This window comes from Mus caroli, chromosome 13 (genome assembly GCF_900094665.2).
Source record: "Mus caroli chromosome 13, CAROLI_EIJ_v1.1, whole genome shotgun sequence".
NCBI lineage: Eukaryota > Metazoa > Chordata > Mammalia > Rodentia > Muridae > Mus > Mus caroli.
The window spans coordinates 50,814,380-50,825,928 of NC_034582.1; the positions used below are offsets into that span (position 1 = coordinate 50,814,380).

Genomic DNA, 11,549 nt, shown 5'->3' on the forward strand with positions numbered 1-11,549 from the left:
GGGCGCATTGTCTTATAAGCCTGGTAGCCTGAGTTTTATCACCGGAGCCCCCGTAAAGGCAGAAGGAGAGAACTGGCTCCACAAAGTTGTCCTCTGACCTTCACACTGCACTGTGACACACTCACCCATAACACAAACCACGTTTTTTTTTCATAATTAAAAAAAAAGCCAGACATGGTGGCTTATACTTAAACCCGTCACTCATGAAGCAAGGGGATCTGTACAAGTTCAAGGCTACCTAGCAAGTCACAGGCCAGACGAAAGCTATGCAGTAAGATGCTGTGGAAAGATGGGTGTAAGGACGGGGAGTGTAGCACAGTCAGTACAGTGCAGTTAACAGAGGGCCTGACTAGACCAAGAACAAAGTTTTGGGATTGATCCCCCTGCACCACATAAACTGGGTGATGGTATAGGCCTATAATCTCGGTATTGGGACCACAGATGTCTCAATAAATCAATAAAAAGAAGGACATTTTTAAAAGCAAGAAATGTACTCATCTAGACAACCAGGCTCCTCTCCTGCAAGGGAACCACAAACCTCGCTTTGGAGTCACGGTGTCCCCACAGGCTCTGTCTAGCTGGCTCCTACCCCAGATTGTACTTAGAGGCATCGGATGCAGCCTCAGATTTTCCTTGACACAAACATGCACCACCATGCCAGGCTTAAAGTTCAAAACAAACAAACAAACAAACAAACAAAAAACCCACACAACCCAACACACCCCCCTCCCCCTTCTTTTAATGGTGGTGCTGGGATCTAACCCAGGGCGTCTCACACATGCTCAGCAACTACTCTCCGTACCACGATTCCTGCCTGAAGCACTCTTAACTACAGTCCTCAACCTCTATTGCATAAGGAATCACCTGTAGCATTTTAAAAATATACCAAGACTGCCTTCTCCCTAGAGTCCAGTTAATTGACCTCAGGTGGACTTGAACATGGATGTCAAAAGCTCACCCAGGTGACCCAAAAGTATATAGTCCAGGCTAAGAACCTGTTACTGTATAAACATAGAATGGGGGAGTTCTGGCGAGCAATCTACAGGGCCTCCTTGCACAGGGGTTGGCCCAAAGTAAGGATGAGAAAATATGGTGGTCGGACGCCTCTTATGCTGAGATCTGGCTAGTTGCCTTGTCCAGGCAACGAGGGAGTTGGCTTACCTGTGCTCCCACTTGACGTTTCAAGACAGAATTCTGAGGAACATTTTCAAAGCACTTTATTGAGTTTCTGTGCCCCCAGTGTCGGGGCACTAGCTTCACTGTGACCGAGCATGCCTCATTCATCGTCCCATCCCAGGAGCACACAAGGAGGGAAGGACAAAGCCTGGTTAGTTATGAAGCAATATGCTTCTGGATCCAAGCCAGGTAGTTGGCCACGTCTGTGTAGACTCCGGGCTTGTTGCGGTCACCACAGCCCGAGCCCCAGCTGATGACTCCGCGCAGAGTGAGCTGATGTTTTGCAGTTCCTTCCTCACACACCAGAGGGCCCCCGGAGTCACCCTGGGTGGGGAACAGGTAGCACGTGGTTCTTGCCCTATGCTTGACGAGCAGGGACCAAGGTACCTACCAGGACCCCAGGGCTGACCTGGCAGGCGTCGGTGCCTCCCTCCAAGAAGCCAGCGCAAAGCATCCCAGGGAGAATGGCATCTCCGTGCACGTTAGAGTTGGAGCAGTGATCCAGGGCGATAAAGGGAACCTGTGCCTCCTGCAGGAAGGTGGAGTATTCTTCAGCCCCTGCAAATCAGAGGGGAGGACCTGAGCTTGCTGCGTGGGCCAGGCTACCAGACAATTCCCCACCTACTCCGCTTTGCTCCCTCACAGCAAGCCTGAGTGATAGGGACCTGCCAATAAGTATTTCATGGCAAGGGCACTGAAGCCCAGAGAAGAGCAGGGCTTAAAACACAGGAAGCCCTTCCTATCCTCTCCCACACAGTGGCTCAGAACCTGGCTCCCAGAATAGTTCTCTCCATTGTCTCCATTGCTCCAGCGTAGGGACAAAGTCCTGGTTAAGCCTTTATAATTTGGAGCCCAAAAGGAGCACAAGACAGTTCAAGTCTCCCTGTAATCCTTGTGCTGGGTTACTATCTGTCAATTTGACACACTCAAGAGTCATGGGGGGGGGGAGGAACCTCACCCGAGGAGATGCCTCCAGATTGGCCTAGGGCAATATCTTTGGGGCATTTTCTTGATTAATGGTTGATGTGAAAGGGCCCCGCCCACTGTGAGTGATGCCGCCCTGAACAGGTGGACCTGGGTTGTGTAAGATAGAAACTGAGCCAGAAAGGTGCAAGCCTTTAATCCCAGCACTTGGGAGGCAAAGGCAGATGGAGTGCTTAAGGTTGAAGGCAGCCTGGTCTACAGGGCTGGACAGCTCCTGGACAGCTCCCGGACAGCTAGGACTACCCAGAGAAACCCTGCCTTCAAAACAAAAAACAAAAACAAAACAAGAGGAAGAGGAGGAGAAAGAGGAGGAGAAAGAAGAAGAGGAGGAGGAGGAAGAGGAAGAGGAAAAGAGAAAAGCAAAGCAAAGTAAGCAAGCCGCAAGGTGTTGGGGACTGGCTCAGAGGTTAAGAGCTCTTGCTGCTCTTGCAGAGGGCCTTGGTTCCGTTTTCAGCCCCCACACAATGGTTTTCAACCTGTACTACAGATCTGGCTTCCCCTGTACCAGATGTAAATATGGTGCACACATATGCTTGTAGGCAGACTCACATGCACATAAAATAAAAATAAATGAATTTTTAAAAAAGAAAGCTGAACAAGCATGAAGAGAAAGGGAGCAAGGAGTGTCCCTTCCCGTTTCCTGCCTCAGTTCCTGCCTCCACTCCCTGTTGTGGCTTCCTCAGTGGTGGACAGCAAGAAACCCTGCAACCTCGGAAGCCAAATAAAATCTTTCCTGCCTAAGCTGGATTTGGTCATGGTGTTTATCGCCACAATAGAAGGCAAACTAGAACAAACCTCAAGGACTCGGGAATCTCGATGAGAATTCTAGAATCTGGGAAAGTCGCTACAGAGAGACAAGGGCCCTGTGTGTTCTTTACAACTGTCATGTCAGTGAACCGTGTCCCCCAGATTCATCGGGGCGCACCAACTGCGCGCCTAGATAACCAAAAGTCTCCAACCAGCGCCCAACAGTTGTGCCTACCCTCGAACTGGTGACCCCAGCCGGCCACCTCGCAGAGCACTGTCTCAGAGGGTGGGGCCGCGCCGCTGGGTAGACACACCGGCTGAACGTGAGGTGACAGGATCGCGCAACTGTTGGTTTTGCTCTCCTGCAGGCGCAGCAGAGCTACCCCGAGAGGGAGAGGTTAGATGGCGACATAGGGCCCCAACCCTCCGTCATCCTTTCTCCCTATCCCTGTAGGGCCACCCCACCCAAGTCGTGCTGGTAGGTGATGGAGGAGAAGCCCTCGTGAAGGCGGTAGGAGCGCACAGCCAGAGTCTGGCACCACTCGCAGCTCTGGTTGTGGCGATCTTGACCAAGTACCACTGTCAGTTCCTCGGGCGCTGGCCTGCAGTCGGGTGGGGGACAGACAGCAGGCTCAGACCGGCTAACAAATGCTCTGGGGGTGCCTTAGTTTCCAACCCCTCGAGGGAGCTCAAGAATGGCGGGCGGGGGAAGAGTAGGATGCAGGTACGGTAGGAGCGGTCTAGGGGGTCCCCGAGGGTGGCGCTTGCCGATTCTGCAGGCAGTGAGCCGCGGTCAGCACCCAGCAGGGGGCGATGAGACTGCCCGCGCAGAAGTTGTTGCCCCAGTACAGTGCAGCGATGTAGGGGTGCGACCCAGGCAGAGCCACTAGTCCGCCCACCACGCGCATGAACGAGGACAGTCCCTTGCGGAACCTCTGTCCGCAGCCCACCGTGTTGGTCTTGGACAGAGAAGTCTGATGATCGGTCGAGTCTGTGGAAGGAGAGACTGACTGAGGCCATGGATACCTGGCACGGGCTGCCAGGAATAAGAGAGACCCATGTCCTCTGCGCCTGGACCCCCTCCTCTGCCTAACCATTTGGTGCATAGGCCAGAGATGGTGCCTGGGACGGGGACTCCTCCTGACTCTCAGGGACAAATAGAGGTGCGAATGTTGGCGTCTGGCACTGCTCCAGGCCGCAATAGTCCCAGCTCAGCCTGTCGCCACTCCAGACGAAGCACCATGGACGTGTGTCATTATCTGGGTTCCTGCAATCTCAAGAGGGAGCACTGTTAGAACGTGGGGAGGCCCTCGAGGACCCTAAGAGGAAGCAAGTTCCCCTGCCCGGTCCCTTCTCGCGAACCGGCAAAATGCGTGGTGGCCCAGGCCCCAGCTTAGCGCTTGCTTCTCAGTCATGTTCCGGTAGGTGGCCTCCACGGTCCACCGCTGACATGGCGCACCCGACTGCGTAGTTCCAGCCTGGCCCCGATAGCTGAGCCCCCTGCCTTCATAGCAGGTCGCCCAAAGGTCTAGAGAAAGAGAGTTGGCTCCCTGCAGTCAGCGGATGGGTCTGTTGGTGCCCTCTGGTTCACTTCCATTCTCTCTATCCACCTCCGCAAGCCTTTCCACACGGGGTCGTACTCACCCAAGTCGCAAAAATATCCGGTGTAGCCGGTAGGGCAATGGCACAGTGGGTGGTCCTCCACGAGGAGGCAGCTGCCCCCATTAAGGCACGGATTGATGCTGCAGGCTGGGGGGGTAGGGGGGAGGTGCAAACTGAGCCTTCCCTGAGTACATCATTGCACCCAGCCTTCTACCAGGGTTTCCTGACTCTCTGCCCTCCTCCCCACAGTCCCTGCACACCCACTTACCCTGACTGGCCACCGGCTTGCAATGAGCCTCAGAACCTTTGCACTCGCACCTGGCCACACCTCCTGGCCCCGTTCTAAACCATAGCTCATTCTCATGGAAGAACTTGAGAAGCTGAGGCTCAAAGCATTTCTCTGGGGACACAAGGAAGTCAATGGGACCATGGCAAAGCTCCGGGGCTCCAGGGACATCTTGCTGGGAGGCAGTTCCTCTTACCTTTCTGGCAATGTTTCCCAGTGAGGTGTTCAGGGCAGAGACAGTGTGGGCCATTGGGGGTGTTGACACATGTCCCTCCTTTGTGGCAAGGGCTGTGTTTGCTGCAATGGTCTGAGAGGTAGATAACAAGAGAGAAGCACCCGGAGTCAGAAGGACATATGTAGGGACCAATACCCTGCCTGCACCTGCTTGTCATCAAACCATACCCCAAGCTTCTAGACCCTCAAGCTCATCTGGACAATGGTGGCCTCTTTCCCCAGAATTCTTCCTCTGACTTTTGAAAGAATGCTGTAAGAGAAGGGAAAGGAGGGGGGGGGGGCAGAATCCCAAGTGTTTGGCATCTGATGATGCTGAGTGGGTGAGTAGGTAGGTGGGAACGGAGTGAGCAGCAGGACACGCACAGCCTTGAGCCACCCAGGGCCTGCATGCCATACATACCTTTCACTTTCTTGGGCTCCAAGCAGTATCCCCATTGCTGATCTTCATCAAAGTTGGGGGTGGTAGCACACCTGGGGGATAGATGAGGTTTCCCTGCAGTGCCTGAGGCTGGCTAGGCTAGCCTTGCTTCACACACACACACACACACACACACACACACACCTTTTGACCAAACACGATGCTTAGATAGCTAGACAGAGTCCATTTCATCCAGCCCCCTCCCCCAACCCCTATTAGAAAATGTCTTACCAGGGCCGGGAGCCTGGCCGCCTTTTGTGGATGCATTTGTGGTGTAGCTGACGGTGGTACTGAAAGGGAAAATGGCAGAGCCTCCCATCCACAGTGAGAACTGTAGGAACACCACACCTCAGAGCCCTGCCCTGAGGCCCAGCTGCCCACCCTCTGCCTCACAGTGCCTGACTTGGAAAAGGGTCAGCTATGCATTCAAGACTGCATCCTGCTTAGAAAGTAGGCCTCTAGAGTCGGACAGCTGGAATAGATAACTGACCCTGAGCAAGTCTGAAACCCAGGTGCATGTCACAAAGTTGAGCTCATTAAAGATTTAGGTCACATGCCTTTCATCCCAGAATTTGGGAGGCTGAGGCAGGCAGATCTCTGTGAGTTCAAGGCCAGCCTGATCTACAGAATGAGTTCCAGGACAGCCAGGGCTATTACACAGAGAAAGCCTGTCTCCAAAACAAACAAACAAACAAACAAACAAACACTTAGGTCTCTTGGCCACTTTTGGCTTTAGTAAACTGGCAACAGTAATGCAACTGCCAATCCTCACTGACTTTATATTTGTGAACCTGCCTGCTTTGTTTTGTTTTGCTTTTTGGTTTGTTCCCCCACCCCCACCCCCAAGACAGGGTTTCTTTGTGTAGCCCTGGCTGTCCTGGAACTCACTGTGTAGACCAGGCTGGCCTCGAACTCAGAAATTCACCTGCCTCTGCCTCCCAAGTGCTGGGATTAAAGGCATGCGCCGCCACTGCCCCTGCCTGCTTTGTAAACATTTATTTGTAAGCCCCCTCCAACCCAATACTTGTGATTCAGGCTGAGGATATAGGTCAGTAGTGTAGTGTTTGCTAACAAGTCAGCACAAGGCCAAAGAAAGCCAAACAAACTGCCAACGTTCACAGTGCCTTCATGATCTTTATGGAATTGAATGGGTCAGTGAAAGATGCTCGAACACACACACATACACACACATGTACTTGCACACACACATGCACACAAACACACACACACACACAAACACACACATATATACACACACATACACACATACAAACAAACACACACATATATACACACACACACAAACAAACACACACATATATACACACACATACACACATGCACTTGCACACACACATACACACAATGCGCGCACACACACACACTTCTTTTTAAAGAGGGCCAGAGTTTTAGCTCAGTGGCCAAGCATTTGCCTGGCATACACGAGGCTCTAGGTTCGATCCTCAGTACCTCAGGGAGACAGAGTGGTTCTGTGTGTATGCCCAAGTGTTACCTGAGGCGCCTACTTGCAAGAACACAAGAAGTTGTATGTGCCTTATGAAGAAAACGTGTCAGGGACACCTTGTCAGGCAGGCGGTAATAGTGGCATCGGCCATTAGACTAGTGTTAAGGGATCAACAACATGCACACTGGATAATGTCTTTTTTTTTTTTTTAAAGATTTATTTATTTATTATATGTAAGTACACTGTAGCTGTCTTCAGACACTCCAGAAGAGGGTGCCAGATCTCGTTACGGATGGTTGTGAGCCACCATGTGGTTGCTGGGATTTGAACTCTGGACCTTCGGAAGAACAGTCGGGTGCTCTTACCCACTGAGCCATCTCACCAGCCCAAGACAGAGTTTTCTATGTCTTAGCTTAGATGTAATTAAAGAGTTAGGGATGGTTGTGAGCCACCATGTGGTTGCTGGGATTTGAACTCTGGACCTTCGGAAGAACAGTCGGGTGCTCTTACCCACTGAGCCATCTCACCAGCCCTGGATAATGTCTTTAAACAGAATCCAGATGTAACAAGGTTTCATGTTAATGATTGGTGAAAATGTCATAGCCAGAGGCTCACGGAAACTAATTTGTGAACGGAATCACGGAATTTGTGAACTTGATGTTCATGGTAGCTGAGAAGAGTATAATTAATCATAAGAAATAATTATTGGGGATATGGGAGGGTTTGGAGGGAAGGAAGGGAGGGGGATGATGTGGTTACATATATATATATATATGGGGTTTTTTTTGGTTTGTTTTTGTTTTGGTTTTTTGGTTTTTTGGTTTTTCGAGACAGGGTTTCTCTGTATAGCCCTGGCTGTCCTGGAACTCACTTTGTAGACCAGGCTGGCTTCGAACTCAGAAATCTCCCTGCCTCTGCATCCCAAGTGCTGGGATTAAAGGCATGTGCCACCACTGCCCAGTGATGTAATTATATTATAATCTCAAAGAGAAAATAATTAAGAAATCGCTGTCTACTTCAGGGGAACATCGTGAAGCTTAGTGGCAATGCTTGGGACATTGAGTCCGGGACCCAGTAGGTGCTCAACAAATGTCTTTTTCTTTTTCTTTTTCTTTTTCTTTTTCTTTTTCTTTTTCTTTTTCTTTTTCTTTTTCTTTTTCTTTTTCTTCTTCTTCTTCTTCTTCTTCTTCTTCTTCTTCTTCTTCTTCTTCTTCTTCTACTTCTCCTTTTAGTGGCAATTTAGCAACAGGGTGATAAAAAGAGAGGGAACTTGGAGACAGGGGGCCATGGTGGGTCAGGTTGAAAGGGACAGCAGCTGATTGGTTTAGAGTGAAGTTAGGACAGAAGCCTAGAGGGTCACACTGAGTTGGGCTTCAGTGAGAGACATCACACTACAAGCCTCAGCTTGACCCCACAGACAAGGCTCACCGTGGTAGATTTCTGTACTCACAAGTCCTACAGCAGGGTTTGGGGCAGGATGGGGGTGGAACCCTTCACCTAAGTCGAATTTACTAAAAGTTAAGATTTTTTTTCTTGGGCTGGAAAAATGGCTCAGCATTTGAGAGCTACTGTCGGCTCTTCCAGAGGACCTGAGTTCAACTCCCAGCAACCACATGGTGGCTCACAGGTATCTGGAATGAGATCTGATGCCCTCTTCTGGCATACAGATGTACATGCAGATAGAACACTCATACATAAAATAAATAAATAAATCTTTAAAAAAGAATTGTTCTTTCTTTTAATATTTATTTACTTATTTATTTACTATATGTGTTGCTGTCTTCAGACACACCAGAAGACGGCATCAGATCCCAGTACAGATAGATGGTTGTGAACCACCATGTGGTTGTTGGGAATTGAACTCAGGACCTCTGGAAGAGCAGCCAGTGCTCTTAACCTCTGAGTTATCTCTCCAGCTTAAGAAAGAATTTTTTTCTTTAAAATTAAAAAAAAAAGGTTTTTTTTTCCCTCACAGTGCTGCAGACCAAACCCAGGTGTGCATGCGTGCATGTTGGGCAAGTGCTCTGCCAGTGAGCTATGCCCTAGCCTAAGAGCTAACATGTTAGGGCAGTTTCCTGGCAGCAGCATCTACAACAATGAGGAACCCTTTCTCCTCAGCAACCCGTCTAACTTTTCAGACAGGGGAAAATGAAGCAGAGAGTAAACTCACAAGTGAGAAAGTTAGGGTTTGGAGACAACTTGGGGTGTCTGTGATCTTGGGTGAGTCTAAAGCTCTGTTCTGGCTCCCATTGCCCACTGAGGCTCTGAACTCTACCGGTTATGTCTGCCATTCTCCAGGAGTGTTGAAAGGAAAGGGAGGAAGGAAGATGGGGAAACTGGCGAGCGCTTGTCGGTGTGCAGGTGTGATGACATCATCAGATGACATCATCTCCAACACTACAGAGTACCTGCCAGGCTTTAACACAGGCATCCAGGACAGCCCAAGCCCGGCACTCCAGGCACACATCTGGATCTGTAGGCGCCCAGGTTTAAATGTCAACGGAACAGCTTGGCTCAGGATCCCTCCTTGCTCCAGAGGCCTGAGACCCGCAGGCTAAAGCACAGTCATCCCCACAGAGTAGATTAGGAAAAGGGTCCAGGTCACTTACCCACTGTGGGCCCATCAAGTCCGTCCTTAAATTTCTTGGAGTCTTTCCATGGTGGAGCCTACAGGAGAGAAAAGGCAGGAACATTGCCCACAATGTCAGACTTCCCTTGATCCTATAGGCCTCAACCTCCTGCCACCTCGCCAAAGTACAGGATTTCCTCACAACGTGTGGCCTTCCTTTCTCTTCTCATTGACTCCCCCACAAAAGTAGCCTGTGTCCTCACATCCACCAGCATGGGCTGCTACCTCCTTTGTTTGGGTCTTCTGGGCTGGCTGTGCCTTCCCCCAACCACCACCACCACCACCACAAGTCTCTCAGTCACCTGAACTAGCAGGTGACAGGCAGAGGCTAAATCTGGAACAGGGACCCCTCACTGTCACTCTGGCTCAATCCCAGTGTCCACAGTCCTCACCGAAAGTGTCAGATCCAGACTCATCAGCAGAGACCCCAGGAACAACAGAGCCGTCATGGCGTCTGCCGATGGCCCCGCTGCCTGCCCAGGAGTGAGGATCAATAGATGCGGGCAAAGGTCTCAGAAGCCTCAGAGGTGGAGATTGGTCAAGCTTGCTCCTGGGTCTGAGGAGCAAGGCCTTCATGGAAAGCCCAGCAGAACAGCACTGTAGAACCGTTTTGAGCAGGGAGTCACTGATGGGAGTACTGAAGAGCTAGGCTCCTGCCCTCCACTTTCCTGACTTTACTAGGATGGTGTTCCAGGTCCTGTTGAGGGTAAGGTAAGAATGATGGAACAAAACCTGCTTTCAGACTCTTACAGAATGCTTATGTGACCTTCCTTCATGCAGCTTCCTTCTGCTGTGTGACCAATTACCACACTCTGAGCACCCTAAAACAATGCCCCCCAAAAACTACTTTTACGGATGCTCAGACCCATGGGTAAACACTTGGTGCTGCATAGTTAGAGTTTCTGCCCAGATCATCAGAACTCTGAGGTTCAAGCCGAGGTCTCTGGAGCCTCTAAAGTGAGATCCCCTCCCAGGTCCTGGTCAGAACTCACTTCCATGTGGCTGCAGGACAGATGTCCCAGCTTCTTCTCAGCTGTTGACCACGGCTACGTGTGATTTCTACATTTCTGGCCACCTACTTCCTCTAACTTTAAAGCCAGTGTCAGGGCTGGAGGTGTCGCTCAGCAGGTATGGACATTAGATCCAAAGGATCCAGGCTCTAATCCCATCTACCTACAGGAGGGCTCAGAGCTGTCTGTAACTCCAATTCCAGGGGTTCTGATTGCCTCTTCTGGACTTTGCAGGCATCAGGCATGCACATGGTGCATGGGCATGCATGAGGGAAAACATTGTACATAGGATAAATAAATTAATTTTAAAAATTAAAAGCAATAAAACAGAGGGTGGAGCAGAGAATGCCCCTGCATTGAATTGCTTCACACTTTGTGTCTGCTTTGCCAGGAAACTTCTGGTCCCTTTTCAGGGCTCATCTGATTGGGTCAGGTCCATCAAGGATACTCCCACAGAATGAGAGTCCATGGCGGTACATGCTTTTACCGCCATGATGCAAAGGCAGGTAGGTCTGTATGAGTTCGAGGCCAGCCAGCTGTCTACACAGTGAGTTCCAAACCAGTCAGGGCTGTGTAGCTAGACTCAATATGGGCCCTTAATCACATTTGCAAATTCTTTTCCTCTGGAGACACTATGTTTCTCAGGTTGACCTAATTGTGATTCTCCTGCCTGCTTCAGCCTCCCTAATTTCCTGTGCCACCATGGCCAACTACATCGGCAAATTCTCTTACAAAAGGACTGGGGATGTGATTCCTCCGTGGAAGCATGGGACTCAGTGGCAGAATGCTCGCCTAGGATGCATGGCCTTGATTCCTGGTGCCTCAAGGAAATATTTTACAAAATAACCTCAATCACGGTTAACTTGGGTGGCTGGGAGCAGGCAGAAATACACAGGGATGATGATCTCGCTGTCATCTCACCTGTACTCTTTCCAGAGCGAAGTGCTAAATCAAAGGGCATTGCCTTGTCTTACAGCTGCAGTGCTGAGCAGAAGGTG

At 50.4% G+C, this 11,549-nt stretch overlaps 1 protein-coding gene across 2 annotated transcripts; it reads right to left on the reverse strand.

Moving 5' to 3' along the window:
* Positions 1-1,200: 1,200 nt before the first annotated feature.
* Positions 1,201-10,021, reverse strand: F12 (coagulation factor XII). Of its 2 annotated transcripts, XM_021180533.1 has the most exons (14): positions 9,934-10,021; positions 9,522-9,579; positions 5,679-5,778; positions 5,430-5,500; positions 4,992-5,102; positions 4,778-4,909; positions 4,552-4,656; positions 4,270-4,435; positions 4,002-4,174; positions 3,676-3,898; positions 3,373-3,509; positions 3,143-3,286; positions 1,586-1,734; positions 1,201-1,500 (listed from the first exon to the last, which is right to left on the reverse strand). In XM_021180533.1, the coding sequence occupies exons 1-14, from the start codon at positions 9,988-9,990 to the stop codon at positions 1,333-1,335; spliced, it is 1,794 nt and encodes a 597-aa protein (XP_021036192.1). In that variant the 5' UTR covers positions 9,991-10,021; the 3' UTR covers positions 1,201-1,332. The 2 variants fall into 2 exon arrangements, with proteins under 2 accessions (XP_021036192.1, XP_021036193.1); XM_021180534.1 differs by lacking the exon at positions 4,270-4,435 and having other exon boundaries at positions 4,002-4,181.
* Positions 10,022-11,549: the final 1,528 nt, after the last annotated feature.